Source organism: Leucoraja erinacea, unplaced genomic scaffold, assembly GCF_028641065.1.
Source record: "Leucoraja erinacea ecotype New England unplaced genomic scaffold, Leri_hhj_1 Leri_713S, whole genome shotgun sequence".
In the NCBI taxonomy this organism is placed as follows: Eukaryota; Metazoa; Chordata; class Chondrichthyes; order Rajiformes; family Rajidae; genus Leucoraja; species Leucoraja erinaceus.
Genome location: NW_026576634.1, coordinates 26,175 through 47,500, shown reverse-complemented (window position 1 = coordinate 47,500; position 21,326 = coordinate 26,175). Strand labels below are relative to the sequence as shown.

The 21,326-nt window shown below is 44.5% G+C and overlaps 1 protein-coding gene across 1 annotated transcript; it reads right to left on the bottom strand.

Annotated features, from left to right (window-relative positions):
- Nucleotides 1–1,014: 1,014 nt before the first annotated feature.
- LOC129694578 (uncharacterized) lies at nucleotides 1,015–19,895 on the bottom strand. Its single transcript, XM_055631307.1, has 4 exons — nucleotides 16,937–19,895; nucleotides 15,656–15,791; nucleotides 4,056–4,202; nucleotides 1,015–1,798 (listed from the first exon to the last, which is right to left on the bottom strand). Exons 1-4 carry the CDS (start codon nucleotides 19,856–19,858, stop codon nucleotides 1,698–1,700), a joined length of 3,306 nt encoding a protein of 1,101 aa, XP_055487282.1. The 5' UTR covers nucleotides 19,859–19,895; the 3' UTR covers nucleotides 1,015–1,697.
- Nucleotides 19,896–21,326: the final 1,431 nt, after the last annotated feature.

The window sequence follows — 21,326 nt, the reverse complement described above, 5'->3', positions numbered from 1 at the left end:
GATGTGAACGTAGGATGGTGGGAAAATAGGATCTTTGGCTAGAGTCGTCTGTTATTTCGACTTTGATTTTTTTAGTGGCCAAATGTTTGTTTTAGTGTCTCTTGGTGTGTCTTGTTGGGGGTGGTGGAAAAAGGGGGGGAACCGCTTTCGGTTGCCTCCTCGATGGAGAGGCGACTTTTTCCATGTCGCCGCCCTCGTAGCCTAACAGCATGGATTGGAGCGGCCTTTCCTGGAGTCGGGCCCGGAGCATCGGCAGCAGGTGCAGCGTGGACTTTTCCATTGTGGAGCGGGTGAACCCTTGCCGGGGGTCACCAGTGAGGAGTGCTCTGATCACTGACCTGATGACTGGCATCATGGGGCTGTGGTCTGTGGAGCTTCTAGCTGCGGGCGTGGCATGAACTTACCATCATGGGATCCCTTGCCGGGGATCGCCGGAGTAGAGCACTGACCGCCAGCCGATAACATCATAAAGCCGAGGTCTCCGGTAAAAATATGCTGATTCGGGCACTCCAAGCCGCGGAGTGTGTTCGACCGTCCCTACGTCAGAATTTTGATCATGCCGACTAGAGGGCCTGTACATCGGGCCGTACGTAGTGGCAACTACAGAGAGTTCATTGCTCCAACCACAGGTGAACAAGGGAGGAGGATTGGCTGAACTTTGTTGCCTTCCACCACAGTGAAGAATGCTGTGATGGATGTTTGCATTAAATCTTATGGTGTATTGTGTGTTCTTTTTAACGTGTATCACTGCTGGCAAATTCATTTCACTGCACCTTTGGGTGCATGTGACGAATAAAATTGTCTTTGACTTTTGACTTTGATAAGAGAATTAGTATTAACGAGTGATCAATGGACAGCGTAGACTCGATGAGCCAATGACCCAGTTTCTTTACTTTTCAGTCAATGAAAATGCCAAAGCTCAACTCACTCACTCACCTGCCATCTGTTACGAAAGTGATGGACTGTCAAATCATGCCCAAAAAATGAAGCAAGTTACCTTCACGAACGAGTTGATTAGTGATTCATATATTTTTATTTGTTTATAAGTTTTTTAAACCCATTGTGCATAAATAATGTAAACATTTAAAAACCAGACACAGGAAACAAGTTAAATCGAGGCATTTGCAGGTTGTAACATTAATCTGACTGCAGCGAGTCCTTAGTTGGACATTCACATACACAACTACCACAGACAATAGGCAGACAGATAGCACATTAAGGCTTTGCATGTGAATATATTACGTTAACCAACACTGCAGGTTTGGAGAACCAGGTTATGGTTGAAAACTAAAGTAGTAGTTAGCTGATAATTCCGAGAATCATTCACAGGTGCGTATTATGGGTAAAGTTAATTCAAAGCAAGTAGGATATTAATGCACACCACTATTAACCATCCAAAAGATTATTTTAATATGTTGGAAGTGTCTTGCTTCCTGCCACTTAAGACTAATGTTTCATGACTGAAATAGTTCCTGAGGTTCTCCAGGCAAGATATGCATGAATGAAGTTGCTTAACAAATACCGATATAACGTTTTGAGATGCTAAGCAACAATGTGATGTGGGCGATACATGCAACAATTTAAATCTTAGGCAAAATGTAATACTAGCAGTGCATTAATATGGAAACACAGTTGTGGACATCATCACTTAAGCAGTGCTGTGTTGGCATCAGATATAGTGTTAAACATTGGAATCTTCAAGGCCAATGTTGGGACACTCTCTGACGAAGTGAAGCATTTTCTAGCTCTAACTCAGCGACCTTCTCCTCGAGTTCTTTGATTTTCCTGTGAAGTTGTGCTGGAATGGAAAAAAGAGAGCCCTGCTCAAAACAGCTGAAGCTTTCTTTCAAGTTGGACAATTCTCTTTCCACATCCTACGAATTAATGCCACAAAGTATGACTGCTCTCTTTCCGAAATCTTCGCAACTGTGATAGGGGCAAAATGTTTTGCTTCACATTTTCTCATCACCAGTTTGATCAGCATAAATGTGTAACCCATTGATGAGGCTCAGCAGGCACCAGCAACCCCTCCCAAAGAACAGCAACAACTTTCAGTGGAGCATTAAAATAGCAGATGCATTGAACAGGTACTTTGGATCAGTCTTCACTAAGGAGGACACAAACAATCTTCCTGATATAGTAGTGGCTAGAGGATCTGGGGTGATGGAGGAACTGAAGGAAATCCACATTAGGCAAGAAATGGGTTTTCTGATGGGACTGAATGCTGATAAATCCTTAGGGCCTGATGGTCTACAACCCAGGGTACTTAAGGAAGTGGCCCTAGAAATCGTGGACGCATTGGTGATCATTTTCAAATGGTCTATAGATTCAGGATCAGTTCCTGTGGGTTGGAGGGTAGGTAATGTTATCCAACTTTTTAAGAACGGCAGGAGAGAAAACAGGGTATTATAGACCAGTTAGCCTGACATCAGTGATGTCAAAGATTATCCACTTTAGTAGCAAAAACAGGAAGGCAGATTATTATCTAAATGGTGTCAAGTTGAGAAAAGGGGAAGTGCAACAGGATCTGGGGGGTCCTTGTTCATCAGTCACTGAAAGTAAGCATGCAGGTACAGCAGGCAGTGAAGAAAGCAAATGGCATGTTGGCTTTCATAACAAGAGGAGTTGAGTATAGGAGCAAAGAAGTCCTTCTGCATTTGTACAGGGCCCTAGTGAGACCACACCTGGAGTATTGTGTGCAGTTTTGGTCTCCAAATTTGTGGAAAGACATTCTTGCTATTGAGGGAGTGCAGCGTAGGTTAATTCCCTAGATGGCAGGACTGTCATATGCTGAGAGAATGGAGCAGAATTTAGAACGATGAGAACGGATCTTATTGAAACTTAAGATTATTAAGGGTTTGGACACGCTAGACGCAGGAAACATGTTTCCTATGTTGGGGGTCCAGAACCAGGGGCCACAGTTTAAGCAATTTAGAACAGAGATGAGGAAACACTTTCACACAGAGTTGTGGGTCTGGGGAATTCTCTGGAGGCCGGTTCTCTGGATACTTTCAAGAGCGAGCTAGATAGAGCTCTTGAAGATAATGGAGTCAGGGGATATGGGGAGAAGGCATGAACAGGGTTGTAGATGATCAGCCATGATCACATTGAATGGCGGTACTGGCTTGAAGGGCTGAATGGCCTACTCCTGCATCTATTGTCTATTGAGTGGTGGGTGCATGCAATGCGCTGCCAGAGGAGGTAATTTAAGACACATTTAGACAGGTACATGGATAGGATAGGCTTTGGGGGGGGGATATGGGCCAAACGCAGGTGGGTGGGACTAGTGTAGATGTTGGTTGGTGTGGGCAAGTTGGACTGAAGGCCTTATTTCCATGCTGTAAAACTATGGCTATGATTAACAACAATATTTTCTTTACCCAACAAGTCATTTAACTGAAGGAAGACAATCTTTCATTAGGCTATAGAATTTGACAGCAAGCATGTAAAAGAAAAGCATGCCTCAAAACCTCTGCTTGTGCACAACCAAAGTGGCTTTTTCAGACGAGTAATGCATTATTTCAAAAAAAGTTTGCCCTTGACTCGTACTCACAGCATGGTCGTAGGTAGGTCATACCAGGCCATGATGCTAGTCGTAGGTACTTGTGGCAACAAGTAGGTCGGGTAGTTTTTTCTAGCATGATGAAAAATGTTCACGTGTAAAAACATGTTGTGAATTAGGTCGTGAAAGTGGTACAGGCCCTTTAATTGTCCCTAGTGTGTGCAGGGATAGTGTTAATGTGCAGGGATCGCAGTTTGGCATGGACTCCAAAGGGCTTGTTTCCATGCTGTATCTCTAAAGTGGGCCAAAGGGCTTGTTTCCATGCTGTATCTCTAAAGTCTAAATCAATACCATACTCAAATCAGACAATATGATTGTTATAGACATTTGCCCCATTGACTAGATCCCAGCATGCAACAGCAACACATCCACTTAGTATGTGATACAATAGCTCAAATATTAACCATTACCAAACATTTTTTACAACCAACAACCATACCACAAAGCAATGTAGTTATTAAATAATTTTGTATTGGTTTGGTTTAAAACATACCCACGGCCTTGTGTCTCTTTGGAGATGGGCATTGTCTCTTCTGCTCCAGTGTACTGCCTGGCCGCTTTATGCCAGTGATAACATTGTTGGAGGCCAAAGCATGACGTGTGTGGATATTCTTTCTGGTGCTTGAAGGACCAGCCGTACCTTTGTGTAAAATAAGTGGTTAAAAAAGGGATAGCCTTATAATGTGGATTATAAATATGTTGGACACAGCACATTCTGAAGAAATGCGATTCCTCCTAACAGATAAACCAGACCAATTCTTAATGTTGGTCTCCATTTATTGACTTCTTGGAAGCATATGGTGCAACAAAATCGTAAAAACCAACTGTTTCAGGTCTGGGTGAAAGATGGTCAAGAATAGTAAGATTAAACGAGAACTTACCCGTTTGAAGTTTGATCTTTATTTTATGAGGAGTTACGATGAGGGATTACGTGAAGACCCCGCCAGCACGCGTGCGCAACATTCTTCAAAGCAGCGGTGTGGAATCACAGAAAATAGTAATTGAAGTAAACATAGTAAAGACAAGGAGAACTAAGATACCAGTTGACCTTTATAATTGAGGGGGGGGGAGCAGAGGGCGCGTAATCCCTCATCGTAACTCCTCATAAAATAAAGATCAAACTTCAAACTGGTAAGTTCTCATTTAATCTTACTATTTTACTTCGGAGTCACGCGAGTGACTACGTGAAGATTTTAAAGCTCTTTGATTTCAAGCCATGGAACAGTCCATGCTTCACTCACTGCCGGTCATTCAAGGGAGGAAGTATGTTATTGTATTCAGACATGCATCCAATTCAGGCAATAACAATTTATTTTAAGAAAATAATCCTCCCTCAGGCTAAATATATTGAAGAATTCAAACTTGATTCTGCAATACCGTAGGTTTGGTTATTGGCTTATTATAAAGAATTGGAAGGTCTTTCTCTTGACCATCCTGCTGTAGCCAGGATATGGTCCATAGGCACTTCCTTGTCTCTAGCTGCTGGTGTTGCTGTTGCCCTTGTGGATAGAAACTTAAGATGTCAGTATCCACCCCAGCAGCTCCCAAGCCTGTCTGAACCATCTAGCGATGGTTAGTGCTGATACCCAGCTCATTTACTTCCGCTTAAGTTTTAGTAGTTTTAAGGTTTAATAGAAGGTGTGTTATTACACATTGTGGGGTGTCAGTTGGGTATATCTGGAATTCCAAATTTTGTCCTGATGTTCCTGGTCTTTGTTTAACAAGCTCTAATATGCGAAGTTATCTTTTCTGGAGATGCCATCATATATCCCAGTACTATCAGCATACTGTTTTTAAATGTCAGTTCCCCCCCCCCCCCCCCCCCCAAGGACAGGGACATTGCTGGTGCCCCTAGCAATGTTAGTACAACACTGACGTCCCAGATCTGGGAGTACTTCCCTCTAGGAGGGTTGGTGTTGAAAATAATCCTCATAAATTTGACAACTAGAGGGTGACATCCCATGGAGAGTTGGTGTGGCGCCTTCCACCAGCAAGCTGACAGGGCACACCTGCATAATTATAGTACTGTAGCTCAGTCCTTCATCTACATGAAGGCTGGATAGGAATTCCCAGGACGTTGGTGGTTGTAGCTGTATTATACGCTACACCAGTCCTTGATGGTTCTTGATAGGCTGCCGTGATCATGCTCATGTCCGCCAGCCCGGATCTAGCATGGTGGACTATGGTTCAGAGACTATGTCCGAGACCACAGGGATCCATGCTGTGTTGGCCAATCAGGTACTTTCAAGACACTTGATGTCGAGTCCATATGTGTTTTTGCTTAGGATCCGACTGATGAGGCAGGAGGGAAAAACATTGTAAACAATTATTCCGCATTAAGTGCGTAACGTCCATTGCTGCTGCCCCAAGTGTGGTTCACAAGCGGCATATGTAGGTAACTGGTGATTGGGTCTATATACAAATGGATCGATATCTGCTGTCCCTCTTTTGGTAATATCAGCAACTTTTTTGTGGTCCAACAGCCATTCGATGCTGTCATTGAATTTTCATGACCTGGTGTGTGGCTCAGTATTGAGCTTACCTGGTAGGTAAGTTTGCTGATAGCCAAATATGTATGTTAACACACCATAGCCAAATATATTGGCCAGATTGACACGTGGTATCAATCTTTTCTCCTATATGATTAATATATGCCACCACTGTGATATTATCAATTTGTAGGTGGACATGCAGATGGTGCATTGTTAGCAGTAGGCTTCTAGCCCATAAAACGCACCCAACACCAGTGTTTTTAGTAATTAATTATTTTGTAGGTTTATCCAAGTCTGCTTTACTCTTTGGCAATGTTACAGAAATATGGATAACGTTAATTGTAAATCCCAGAAAGTCCAGTTGTGGATGCCGTCGACTTAGATTTATCTGGATGGAGATGACCCCAGAGTTACGCCCTATGTTTGGATCCAGGGTTTTTTTGCCCACAAATGATATATCATCAAGATATGCCACGACAATATGTTTTTGTTTCTAATATTGCCAAGGCCTGTTTTAATATCTTGGTGAAAAGTCTTGGGGCTGATGTTAGCCCATTAGGCAACACTATGCCCTGCCATAGTTGCCCCATCCAGTTAAATTTTAGGTATCGACAATGATCCCTCATGTCTCCCAAAACAAGCGTAATATTCCCCCTGTTAGTACAGGTCGTACACCTTTGTGTTCTGGAAGGAACCAGATCCACCTACTTACCTGGTTGCCGGTGGTACGTCCCTTTCTTCAATTTCTGCCTCTTCTGCGGAAGAGGCACCGGAGTGCGGGGTTGGCACGTTTTTAACGAGGGTCGCTCTGGACCTTGGCCTAAAAGGACCTTGTGGTGCTGCGTGGCCCCAGCGTCCTGGTGTTGATACCTGCTGGTGGATGCATAGGGGTGCTATCGTTGCTGATGACGCTGTTATGAGCCCGATGGCTTTAATCTCTTCGTCAAGCTTTTCTCTGTACCATCGTCTGGGCGAGCAACCAATGATATGCCCGCTGTCAGAAGTTTTGAAATCTTCTGTAGTTTGACCTACTGGGTTTTTGTGCCAGTCCCACTGTACCCCCAGATCGCATTGTTTGCTGCAGGCATTTTTAAAACAAAGTAAAGTTCACAGGAGGCCTATACGTCTGCGTAATTTTGTTGCCTGTTCCTGCAGAAGATGGAAGTACAGGTAGTCGATGCTGGCCGCCAGCCTGGTCTGTAATGGTATTTTTCGTTGATCCGTAATTTTGGTGATCACGCCCAGTAGCTCCTTAGGATTCTGCACCCCCTGCACACTGTCGTTTTCTTCAGCAACGTCCCCTTCTTCCAGTCCAGCCCAGCCCTGGTCCACAACGCTTTCCTCTATCGAGGGAGATGCATTATTTTACAGCCCTCGATAAGGTGCTGTTGTGGGAGTGCGAAGACTCCCATAGTGAGCTTGCTCCATCTCCCGGAGCAAGTCACGGGCGGACCTCTGCTGCACTGGGGCAATGCGCCCCTTTGGCCGGACTCAGATGAGTTTGATCAGCCGGGCTGAATCCTGCTGGGCTTTGCCTCAAGCCTGCTGCGCTGCTTTGTGTTGTACGACTCATGGCGCTGGATTCAGCTTGGAGTCGGTAAGTGGACCTTAGTAACCACGCCAATGGTCACTTTCATTGCCCTTAGGCAGTGCGTCCTTCTGGCCGGACTCCCCAAGTCTATCGGCCGTACCGACTCCTGCCTGCCTGCAGCCCGCTGTGTTGTTTCCAGGTATACAGCTCACGGTGCTGGGCTCAGCCTGCACTGGTCGTACCTGGCTGTCGGCTGCCGGAACCTTCCTAGTTCCCCGCAGCCTGCGGTCCTGGAGCCGCTGGTTGCCCATGTGGGCTGCTGGAATTTCCCTAGTTCCCCGCAGCCTGCAGTCCTGGAACCGCTGTTTGCTCATGGCTGTTGGCTGCAGGAACCTTCCTGGTTCCCCGCAGCCTGCAGTCCTGGAACCATTGGGCGTCCGTGGTGTCGGCTGCCGGGACCTATCTGGTTCCCCGCAGCCTGTGGTCCTGGGGCCATTGGACGTTAGTGGCGTTGCCTGCCGGGATTTACCCGGCTGCCCGTGGCAGCCTGTGGTCCTGGAGTCGCCGGACGTTTAGAGTTGTCGGCTGCCGGGAACTGCCTTGTTCCCCACGGCAGCCTGCGGTCCTGGAGCCGCTGGTAGCTCGTGGCTGTCGGCTGCCGGGAACTGCCTGGTTCCCCACGGCAGCCTGCGGTCCAGGTCCGGTTTTTTTCCCCTTGTCCAACGTGCTGTAACATAAAGCACAGCAAGGGGAAGAATACAACATCAGTTTTTCCTTACCTGTGTAGGTCCGTTTGAATTTTTCCCGCGGGAGCGCTCCACCCCCGCTCGTCGCTGTTGCACTGCGTAAGATGCAATGTCGCACACGCGTGCTGGCGGGGTCTTCACGTAGTCACTCATGTGACTCCGAAGTAAAATATAAATACTTATCTTCTTCTCTCTCTCTTTCTTCTTTTTTTAATTCTCTCCCTCACTCTCTCTCTCTCTTTCGTTTTTTTTTCTCACACACTACACATCACATGTTTTTTCTACTCTCTATTGCTTACTCTCTTTTTCTCTTTCACATTAAAAAAATTAAAAAATGAAGCTGTACATAGAATGTAACATGCCAACATATATTTGGCACCTGAAAAAAGGTACCACTGTATTGTACTTACTTCTAATAAGTAAATAAATAAACAAAAAAGGGGGAGAGCCTTAAAGTCAAGAGCAGCAGAACTAAATCAAGCCCTGCTTTGCCATTTAAGAAATATCATTCTATATTTCTCACAATGCCATTCAGCCCATTGAGGCTATAGTAGCTCAGGCCCATCAATCCCTTTCTCAAATTCCTAGTAATCTTTTCTCACATATGCCCAACAACCCATCCCTACTCACACCTATCTACCGTAGGGAAATTTACAGGAACCTACAGCCCAGCATGTCCTTGTGATGTCTCAGCATACTTGGGGGTGAACCCAAATGGTCAGGAGGACATGCAGACACCACAGAGACAGCACTCGAGGCCAAGGCTGAATTGAAGAAGCAGCACTAACCACTGCTCCATGATGCCCAAGCCTGATCCTTTACCATGTTCACCCAAAACTCTGTTCTTAGCCTTCAACAACTGAGCATTAAAAACAAAATAGCAAAAATTTAAAACATTAAAACAATTCTTAACATTTATTAAATATTTTATTCCACCTTCCTTTCAGAGGTCAGATGTCCTTCAAGCAGATGAGGTTTGGGTCCAACACCTGGATATCTGATTCACCCCACTTTGATCCACTGCATAAAATGGAATCTGTGCATTTTGCATTGTCACTTCAGACATTTTCACATCAAGGCTAGAGTTACCAGGGTGGTTAGTGTCTGAAGGGTCTCGACCCAAAACAGCACCTATTCCTTTCCTCCAGCGATGCTGCCTGACCCACCGAGCCACTCCAGCTTTTCGTGTCTATCTCTGGTTAGTTTCAAATAACCATTTGTTGGATGCTACCATCAACCAGCAGAAATGAAATGCCAAAGCAAATCACAGTTTGACTGCTGATCGAGATGCAATACCAAACAACAACACCAGATGGTGCAAGGCACTTACTTAGAGATAGCATGCAACCAAACCCGATAACTCAAAAATAATAAAAAGGGGGGGGCAACAATAATATATAATAGAAGGCAAGACCAGAACAGGATTGAATCAAGCATTTGTGAAGAGTTCCTATGTGAAAAGTATGTGCATACATTTTCATGTGTCCATATTACAAACACATGATTGCAACTGGATCATCAGCAGGTTATTTTCTACAAAGTGAAGGTAGAACAGATGAACACAGGAATATCTAAAGTCAGAAACAGTGATAAATTCCAAAAGCAAATAGAGACCCTGAAAACAGATCTTTAATCCAGGTCCTTCTTCAAAGCAACTGGGATGCAGAGAACTGCCAGTATATATTTAGAAACCCCATCAAATCAACTTTGTGAATTTGGAGTTACAAAACGTGTTCAATGAAGGTAAAATAAGTATTACAAGATATTCAGGACCCAATTTTAAGTGATTGAACAAAATCAAAAAAGTAAAAATATGTCACGAGCAGCCAAATGGTGTTGTTGGGGTTCCCCGCATTTTCCAGGAAGTCCGGCCTGGGCCATGGCCTAAAAAAGACTCATGTTTGGAGTGCCGTGCCCTCAAGTTTTCACCAGTTCCGCTGGTGGGTGCGTAAGGGTGCAGTCGTAGGCTGTGGTGGGTTTTTGCAGGGTGGGTTGTTCCTTTTATTAACCCCAAAGGTTTTGCTTCTTCGTCTAGCTCCTTTACTTACTTTGATAAGTTGCCTCCGAACAGGAGAATGGATGGTTTGGTGGCTCTAGGTTTACACAGTCCCGCAAATTTAGGATTAAGTGTCGGCTGTATGGCACTTTTTCTGATGCTGTTTAATTCATGCTGCGTATTGCAGAACAGTGCCAGCGCATCCTGTTGATCTTGGGACATAACCCTGTCGTCCACAGTGCGGGCAAATGCCGTTATTCCTGCAGTCAGCAATTTTAGGACATTTTGAAATTTCACGTCCATACTTCTGACCCCTGGTCCGATGTGTTTCCAGATGCAGCTGTTGATGATTGGGACGTTTAGGGAAATGCAGTTGCCTGGTGCCATATGTCTTCCTGTCGTATCCACTACAGCCTGTTCTTGTAACTGGTGCAGTGACATATAGTCAATACTGGCAGCAAGCTTTGGCTCCAGGTTTGCCCCAGTTTGTTCTGGCTGTATGAAGTTTGCCACCATATCCAGCAAGTTTTCTTTGTCCTGCACCCCATGCACACTTGTATGTTCTTCCGCGGACCCCTCTTCCAAGTCAGCCCAGAACTGACTCAAAGTGCTCCCCTCCGATAAGGTGGAGACACTATGCAGCCCTTGGAAAGGTGCTGCTGTGGGTTTGATATAGGGCCCACAGTGGCCTGACTCCAAATCCCGGAGCTGGTCACGCTGGAGCAGATGCTCCCAACACCGTCCATACGGGTCCAGCGCCCTTCATTGCTGGTCTCCCGCGGTGTATCAGAGTCGGACTTCTCCGAGTCCACGACTCTGTTTGTTTTGTGTTTTGCCTTGCCGCCCGGCCGCGTTGATTAGGCTGGCGCGGCGGCTACACAGGGCACAGCTGATCCCACTACGGGTGATCTCAGTGCCGACGCTTGCTTTTGCTGGCTATCCGCTGCTCCGCGGTCCTCCCTGACCAGCTTCATCGCAGCCCTCGTTGTCTTTTTCCCCTTCTCCATTCCCCATCTGTAGTGGGCAAAAAGGCAAAAGACCGCAGAGTAAAACCTTACCTGCAATAGCGGCTTTTTAAAATGCCGCCGTGGGGGAACGTCCTTCCACCGGGTCTGACATTTCGCAATGCGTGTAGCGGGCTTCTTCACGTAGTCACTCGCGTGACTCCGAAGTAAAATCTGAGAGCTACTGCTTCCCAGCTCCATAGACCCAGGTTCAATTCATACCTTGGGTGCTGTTTGTGTGCAGTTTGCACGTTCTCCGTGACCATGGGTTTCCTCGACATGCTCTGGTTTCCTCCTACATCCCAAAGATGGGTGGGTTTGCAGGTTAATTGGCCTGAATAAATTGCCCCCAGGGCATACAGAGTGGATGTGAGAGTGGGATAAAAGAACTAGTTTGTGTGAATTACGGTCCACATGGAATCTGTGGGCCGAAGGGCCCCGTATATACTCAGAGAGTGGTAGCGGTGTGGAATGAGCTTCCAGTGGAAGTGGTGGAGGCAGGTTCATTGGTATCATTTAAAAATAAATTGGATAGGCATATGGATGAGAAGGGAATGGAGGGTTATGGTATGAGTGCAGGCAGGTGGGACTAAGGGGAAAAAAAATTGTTCGGCACGGATTTGTAGGGCCGAGATGGCCTGTTTCCATGCTGTAATTGTTATATGGTTATATGGTATTGGTCACATACCACCCTAACCTGGAAACATTATGCTATTACTTCAAAGATTTCAAAGAACCGGCTTCTCGATTTCACCCAAAAAGCAGCTAACAACGGCCTGTTTCCTTCATCATCGTTATTTTTTCGCGTATCTTTCATTCATTGTTCTTTATCTCTCCACACCATCGTCTAGATCTCATTTTCCTTATCCCCAACTGGTCTGAAGAAGTATCTTGACCCAAAACGTCACCCATTCCCTCTCCAGAGATGCTGCCTGTCCTACTGAATTACTCCAGCTTTTTGTCTATCTTTACTTCAAGGCTTTAGACCCAGTGGTTCTAGGTTTCTTGGTCTCCTTGGTCCTCCAAAATATTCCAAATGGAATTTAAACTGGAGGTGCTAACAAACAAGGTTGCAGGGTGACACAGGCTGGGTGAGTGGGCAGAAGCATGGCGAATGCAGTTTAATGTGGATAAATGTGAGGTTATCCACTTTGGTAGCAAAAACAGGAAGGCAGATTATTATCTAAATGGTGTCAGGTGGGAAAAGGGGAAGCACAATGGGATATGGGGGTCCGCATTCATCAGTCAATGAAAGTAAGCATGCAGGTTCAGCAGACAGTGAAGAAAGCGAATGGCACGTTGACCTAGAGTATTGTGTGCAATTTTGGTCTCCCAATTTGAGGAAGGACATTCTTGCTATTGAGGGAGTGCAGCGTAGGTTCACAAGGTTAATTCCCAGGATGGCGGGACTGTCATATGCTGAGAGAATGGAGCTGCTGCACTTGTATGGTCTGGAGTTTAGAAGAATGAGAGGGCAACTTATTGAAACTTATCTTATCTGGACACACTAGAGGCAGGAAACATATTCTAGATGTTGGGCAAGTCAAGAACCAGGGGCCACAGTTTAAGAATAAGGTGTAAGCCATTTAGAACAGAGATGAGGAAACACTTTTTCACACAGTTGTGAGTCTGTGGAATTCTCTGCCTCAGAGGGCAGTGGAGGCTAGTTCTCTGGATACTTTGAAGAGAGCTAGATAGAGCTCTTAAAGATAACGGAGCCAGCGGATATGGGGAGAAGGCAGGAACGGGGTACTGATTGTGGAATGTCAGCCATGATCACATTGAATTGCGGTGCTGGCTCGATGGGCCGAATGGCAGATCACAACTAATTTTCCAATGGCCATTAGCCATGGACTCCATGTTGCCTAGCTGGCAACATACCACGCTTAAAGATCTAGTGAAGTAAAGCTTAAAACATTAGCACTCATCCCCCCCCCCCCCCCCCCCCCCCCCCCCCCCCCCCCCCCCCCCCCCCCCTTTTGGACTTGCTAAGTAAAAATGCTACAAAATGGTATACAAATTATATGGCAAACCTTTATTCTAAAAATGTTTATTTTTAGTAGAAGATAGAGGGAAACAGAACACATTAATGAGAGGAAAAAAATATATATATTTCCATCCGATGTAGATGTTTTAACTCCATTTGTGGAATTAAAACAAGAACCGGCTCAATGAAGACCAAAGAGACAACTGATACCAGTACAAGCATCAGACACTCCCATTCAAACTCAATATTCTGATGCTGCTTGACCCACCGACTGTTCCAAATTATTGCCATCAGGTTCCAAGGAATAGAAACTGTTCATGCTTAAAAAAAAAACAGGCTTCACAGATAGGCGAGTGCTTGCCAGTGTCCCATTTGTGAAGTCTCAAATGTGCTGTGCAACTAGTGAAGTATTTTAGCAGGCACTCACTACTGTAACATTACTAAACTATGAACAGCAAGCTCCTACAAACAGCAATGTGGAAAAGGCCAGATAATTTAAATGTTAACTGAGGGATAAATAGTGAAGAAAATGCAGAAAAACTAAGTGGTCTACTTAATAACATTGTGGATTCTCTTGTGGTTAATTGAGAGAAATCAGGGGCTCTGTTCAACATCTCTCTTGGAAGACTAAACAATGTCAGGATGTTTGTCTGGATAGTGCTCAAATTTCTACTTTGGGAAAATAATCCAGACTCTTATCATTGCTACCAACTGTATCATCACTGTCAATTAAAATGCTCAAAGCTCTATAAATATTGAATTTTTAATACAAAGTGGTCAGATTAGCATGAGAATTTTAAAGGCTGGTTACCAAAGTAAGCCGTCTGTTTTTATCCTGTAGTTGTTACAGTGTACAAGCCAGGAGGAAAACCATAAGCACTTTTAGTTTAGAGATACAGTGCGGAAACCGTCTTTTGGCCCACCAAGTCCGCGCCGAAAATGATCCCAGTGCATTAACACTATCCTACACTAGGGACAACTTACATTTATATCAGCCAATTAACCTACAAACCTGCACATCTTTGGAATGTGGGAGGAAACCGAAAATCTAGGCAAAAACACGCAGGTCAAAGGGAGAAAGTACAAACTCTGCACAGACTGGAACACAGTTCTCTGGTGCAGTAAGGCAGCAACTTTACCGCTGTGCCACCATGCCGCCCTTTGATTCATGTTAAAGAAATAAGGAACATGTTCACCCACTGAAGCCGCTTCAAAAACAGGACAAAGCCTGTTTTACCCCACTCACTCCCATCCACCGTCGTCCCCTCAAAATAATGTCAGATTTGACGGAGGGGTAGTGAGTGAATCTGCAAGTCCACAGGGGAGGCATTTAATGTAGTCTTAGAAAAATCATAAATTCATAAGTTATAGGAGCAGAATTAGGCCATTCAGCCCATCAGGTCTACTCCTCTTTTCAATCATGGCTGATCTACATTGTCCTCTCAACCCCATTCTCCTTCCTTCTCCCCATAACCCCATTGCCCATACTAATCAAGCATCATGACTTGGCCTCCACAACCTTCTGTGGCAATGAATTAATGTACAAGGGGGAAAGTTACTTTAAAAATGCAAACTGGATTTAAACTATAAGTTTAGGACTTAATTCAAATGGTACTACTTGGAACTTGGTGTAGATGGCAATCAATTAGAGTCAGAGTCATACAGCACGGAAACAGGCCCTGTGGCCCCATTTGCCTCTGCTGACCAAGATGCCCAATTTGATAGAACAATTCAATAATGGAGACCATGGTTATTTGAAAGATTTGGGATTGATTAAGGAGGACCCTTGCCAATCTTTCCGGATGGCCCAAACAAGCTACAATTGTTTACATAATGACCAACACCAATAATGAATCACTTGTACTCTGGCAATCATATTACTTAATCAATGACTATTACTTGCGTAGGAAGGAACTGCAGATGTTGGTTTAAACTAAAGGTAGACAAAAAGCTGGAGTAACTCAACGGGACAGGCAGCATCTCTGGAGAGAAGGAATGGGTGACATTTTGGGTCGAGACCCTTCTTCAGACTTCAATCCCAGCTTTTTGTGTCTATCCAAGGACTATTACTTGGTCTATATTGTTGAATTGGATTTCAATGTCATTCAACCAAGTTGAAATTCAATTCTAAAAACAAGGCCTGCCCAGGACTGCATACTTTTCCAAGCCATCTAAATTAATATCTTTAAAAGCACCAACATAAAGATCATCTACAGATCAGCATTTACCTCTACATTAATAATGTTTACTTAAAATTTCCCAAGCACCAGATTTATAGTTTACTTGTATATTTAAATTTAAGCAAAAATGCCTGTACATTTACAGCACACTATTTACCCACACTGAAGAGTTGAGCCAGTTCAGATTCTGATTTTTTTGGTTCCTGGGTAGGCTCCTCTGAAGTTGCATGTGGCGATTGTTTCTTAATTCCAGGTATCTTGCTGATAACGTTAGGCTCTGTTTTCATAGGTATCTGAAAGAGAACAGTAGTTGCAAAAAAATAAAGATTTCTCCATTATAAATATTACTCTATGAAAAGGCATACAGAACTATCCAAATGGCAGTAAGCACAGTGGCGCAGCTGTCAAGTTGCTGTCTTACAGCGCCAGAGGCCCTGGTTCGATCCTAACAACTGGTGCTGCCTGTATGGAGTTTGTACGTTCTCCCTGTGACTGCGTGGGTTTTTCTGGGTGCTCCATTCCTTCCCAGCTTCCCACAAAGATGTACCTATTTGTAGGTTAATTGGCTTTGATTTGAAAAGATTGTAAATTGCCCCTAGTGTGAAGGATTATGCTAGTGTGAATGGGGCCCACTGGTCTGCTGGACCTAGTGGGCCAAATGGCACGTTGCATCTCTATACTAAACTAAACCTCTGCCTCAGAGGGCAGTGGAGGCCAGTTCTCTGGATACTTTCAAGAGAGGGCTCTTGAAGATAGCGGAGTCAGGGGATATGGGGAGAAGGTAGGATTGGGGTACTAATTGTGGATGATCAGCCATGATCACATTGAATGGCAGTGCTGGCTTGAAGGGCTGAATGGCCTACTCCTGCACCTATTATCTAAACACTTTTTCAAGGCATCGGGTATGTGGCCTTGTGCTTAAAATGGCTAAAACGATTAGAATTAAAATTCAGTGCCAGTATTGGTGCAGAATAATGTGATGGTGCAGATAAAACAAACAGAAGATACCAGGTAGCATTTAGTGATAAACAGTTGCTCTTAAGCCTCTGTTGAATGATCAATCTGAAATACAAACCCTTTCTTCAGACATTGCCTGGCCTTTTGAATATTTTCCAAAGGATGATTTTTAAACACAAGTTCTAAACAAAATCATTGACTTTAGTCGAGATGTTTAGTTGGAGAACTTTATTCCTTCTTCCACCCACTACTCAAAACACATCACTGAGGCTTGGGTCAAGACCCTTCTTCAGACTGATCTAATGGGCCTCGACCTGAAACGTCACCCACTCCTTCCCTCCGGAGATGCCTTACTCAGATTACTATACGTTGGCATTGAGTGTTGTACTTATTGCCTCCAAAACCTGCTGCAGTATGAAGAGACTAATCTAGAATCACTGAAAGGCATGAAAAGACTACAGTTAAAAAAAAACCAACTTACTTTGGTGTTGACTGTAGTCTTGCTTGATGGAAGTTGGTTGCTGGGTGGCCTTTGCCCTGTCCCTACAACACTACTTGGCCTTCCTGGGACTAGACGAGGCTTTGGAAGGGACTTCTTCGAAAGGTTCGGCGGTTGTATCGGAGGCCTTCCTCCTCTACCCATCGAAGAACAACTTGGCCTAGAGGTTCCAGTAGACAAAGGTATCGACTTCTTTTCACCACTACATTTATGTTCCACAGACGTCGCTCCTGGGTTGCCATTTTTCCTTCTGGTTATAGGAAGGTTGGAAAAAGGTTTGGAGGAACCTGCAGTTACTGCTTTGGATTCTCGCAACTGATTATCAGGTAGTGGTGCATTTATGGCTTTGCCACTGGAAGACTTAGGTTTGTTCTCATTAGATTCTGAACTCGAGTCACCCTTGGGAGCTTGTTTATTTGAACAATCACCAACTGCAACATGGGTGTCATTCTGAAGGGTGGAGGACGAGGTCTGGAAGGAGGAGTCAAATGGTGGATTTTCTATAAAACTATACTTCACTGCAATATTTGGGGTCGACATGCAGCCTGGAGCCCATTCTGAATTCACTGCATCAAGTTCCTCATTGTGCATGGAATTTCTCAAATGTGGATTTTTGACCAGGTCTGGAGGTCCTCTGGAACTGTTGATGTTTCCACCATTGCCTTGGTTGCCTTCACATTTTACAGAACACGCCGCATCATCTTTTCCCAAATTTCCCGCAGCATATGTATTGTTTGACGTACTACTGTCACTGTTAGACTGGATTCCCCGCAACTCTGCTGCAGAAATTAAAGTACTACCCTCACATTTGCTCAGTGGTACGAGACCATCCAAGTCTCTTGAAGATAGAGACGGCGTACAACTGGACAAGTTGGTAGTTTTGCCCGTTTTTTTAACTTCCAAGCCGATACCATCCTTTGATGACTCAAATCTCGCAATCTCAGAATTGGTCGCAGTCATGGTTCCGTTTAACTGCACCACTTGAGTTGTAAGCCTGCAGTGTGACGAGGCAGTGATGTCACTGACATTACCTCCAACGCAGCTCTCAAGCTGCCATACATCAAGCGTTGCATTTTTTTGGTCCACAATCACGGTTTCATTTAATTGCACTTTTTCACCTGGTGATGGAGGCAACAAGGGAGTGGTCTTGCTGCAGTCATTACCCAAATTACTCTCATGCTTTGAAGTATCAAACGTTGCATTTTTATGTTCCAGAGTTATGGTACCATTTAATTCTACTTTATCTCCAATAGATGGAGGCAACAAGCAAGTGGCATTGTTGGGTTCATTTCCCAAATCATAGTCTTGCTTTGATGTATCAAACGTAGCATCTTTACAGTCATTCCCTGCCACGATTTCAGCCGCTTGAAGCTCTGTGGTTGTGGATAGAGCCAACTTGCAACTCATCGAGGCAGTCGCTTTACCATCATGACCAAGAAAGTCTTCATGCTTTGACTTTTCAAATGTTGCATTATGATCAAATGCCGTCATTGTTCCATTTAATTGCACATCATCTTGGACATTCAGGGACATCTTGGAATCCGACAAGATGGAAGCCGAGAGATAATTTCCAAAGCTGGTTTCATGTTTTAATACCTCAAATGTTACATTTGCCAGAGTCATGGTTTCATTCAACTTGATCAAGTCTCCGCAACTAACACTGGGCACAATATTAGTCTGATCAGTTGGAGTCTGGAATTCATTTCCCAGACCAAAACTCGGTTTTGGCACACTTAGATCGTCATGGCTTGGCAAGGATCCTTTACACAAGAGCAAGTCAGTCTTAGAGAGAGATATTTTGGAGTTTGTTGAAGTCTTTGTTTCGATGACACTTTTATCAGTGCATTCATTCTCTGCCAGCATATTTGATGTATCATAGAAAACCATGGCTTTATTTGATTCCATTAAATCTCCCTTACTCAAGTAAGGTCTACAGGTGGGCGACAAGCTCACAAGATTTCTGGAATAACCTTCCGACTTTGACACATTTGTATCTTCGTCCTTGAGATCATGAGGGTCGCTCAGCATGGTGGTGTCATCAAACCGAATCAAATTATGTGGAGAATAGGGCAGATTTCCTGAGTCAATGCATTCATCTTCTGACATGGAACTAAAAAATGAATCTTTAAGTTTTACATCAACTTCAGTATGGATTAGTTGACATCCAGCATCCTTTAAACTATTTCCTGGCAACTCAGCGGTATAGCGAATTTGTGGGGGTTTTACTGGAGAGATGTCTGAACACGAGAGTACTGAGAAATCAATCACAGGCTCTTGATCTATTTTAGAATTGTCCATGAGGCGTGGATTTCGTGCATAGTTGCTTTCATTGCTCATTTGAGCAGCTATACGCAAACACTCTTGTTTGACGAAGCCGGGTAATAAACCAGACAGATTATGCGGCTCGATAGGGATATCTGGTAAGTGGGCTGAAAGTGCTGACTCGGGCAGAAGGGTATTGCTGGCAGCATCAATGCTGGGCAGGTTATGCCGCTGCATAACCTCATCCACGCTCTTGCGCCTGGCATCGTTGTCACCAGAACATGGGAGAGAAAATGTTACATTGAGCTGGTTTTCTTTTGAGCATGCAGCTTTTATAAATGTAGTGTCCATCTTCCCACCCATCTTTCTGAGCTCATTCTGATTGAAGGAGACCATGCAGTTTCGCCTACCTCTAATAGTTGAAACACTTGATCTTGGCAATTGGTTCCTAAACGATTTCAGGTCGTTGGCTTCAATGGTGGTTTTCCTCAACCCAGTGGGTGGCTTTCCCAGACTGTTAAGTAGTACATTTTTTCTGCTCTGCAGTGGAACGCTACATTTTTCTCTTATCTCACGTATCTCTTTAGCCGCGGTAGGTGCTGCATTCTTCAAATTCCCGGCGGAAAACTCTTGTTGCAGCATGGCGTTACGTAGATAGCGAGGATCTCATTGTAGTCAATCTGGCAATGATCATTTATTAGCAAGGATTGGGATAAAAAAAGAAAAGCAGCATATTAGTTGAGCAGCAACAGTATTTTTTCTATCAACAGTTCCTTACAGTCAATGGCAAGGTTTTGGGTAGTGTTGTAGAGCAGAGGGATCTAAGAGTGCAGGTACACAGTTCCTCGATAGTGGCATCACAGGTAGATATGGACTGTGGGGGGGGGGGGGGAGAAATTATTTTGGGGGGGGCGGAACGGCACAGTTGGAGATTAAGCATGGCTAAAATAAAGAGCTATATACAACCTAGACCCCATAATGATAAATCAGAATTGGAAGACAGGATAAAAAAGGGTAAACAAAACTGCTGGAGAAACTCAGCGGGTGAGGCAACATCTATAGAGATAAGGAATAGGTGATGTTTCGGGTCGAGACCCTTCTTCAGGCTGATGTGGGGGAAGCAGGAAGAAGAGAGGAAGTGACGGAGACAGTAGGCTGTGTGAAAGCAGGGAAGGGGAAGGAGGGAGAAAGCAAAGACTACCAGAAATTGGAGAAGTCAATGTTCATACCGCTGGGGTGTAAACTACCCAAGCAAAAATATGAGATGCTGCCCCTCCAATTTGCAGTGGGACCCACTCTGGCCATGGAGGAGGCCCAGGATAGAAAAGTCGGGTAATGAATGGGAGGGGGAGTTGAAGTGCTGAGCCACCGGGAGATCAGGTTGGTTATTGCGAACTGTGCGGAGGTGTTGGGCGAAGCGATCGCCAAGCCTGTGCTTGGTCTCACCGATGTAGATTAGTTGACACCTGGAACAGCGGAAGCAATAGATGACGTTGGAGGAGGTGCAGGTGAACCTCTGCCTCACCTGGAAAGACCACTTAGGTCCTTGGATGGAGTCAAGGGGGGAGGTAAAGCAACAAGTGTAACATTTCCTGTGGTTGCAAGGGAAAGTGCCCAGAGAGGGGGTGGTTTGGGTGAGAAGGGACGAAGGGATTACGGAGGGAGCGGTTAAAAAAGGGAATTTCTTTAAAGTCAATGAAATGGGAAGGATGGCAGCAATAGAAAAGAAAAGCTGCTCTTGCAAAATATCTATCAAAATGCCTTTCCAGCATTAAACTAGATGGTTTAAACGAGATTAAAATTTGAAGAGAAGCAAAGCGATAACTAGATTATCAATATATAACTAGATTACTGATGATTTGTTTTAATCATTCTGAATCGCAATAAACTCGTCAAAATTCAGTTAAATATTAAAATATTCAGCTGGATGGTCTCAGCGTCATAGAATACAAACCAGGCTTCCCGTGCATAGAATATCTTAGGTCAAAAATCAAAGACCAGAACTACATTTATAATTTTAGGCCACCCAAACAATTAAACTGCAAACGAAACCCTCTGATGTTTAGTTTAGTTCAGGGTTGCAGCGTGGACATAGGCCCTTTGATCCTTC

Bases quoted from the DNA above. Each gene is read 5' to 3' on its own strand.
- LOC129694578 (XM_055631307.1), bottom strand. From the start codon at position 19,858: ATGCTGCAACAAGAGTTTTCCGCCGGGAATTTGAAGAATGCAGCACCT. The intron at 4,203-15,655 runs GTAAATAGTGTG...TTTTACACAAAG, and splicing joins GGCTCAACTCTTCAGTGTGG to GTACGGCTGGTCCTTCAAGC. The intron at 1,799-4,055 runs GTATGTTTTAAA...TTTCCATTCCAG, and splicing joins AAAGAGACACAAGGCCGTGG to CACAACTTCACAGGAAAATC.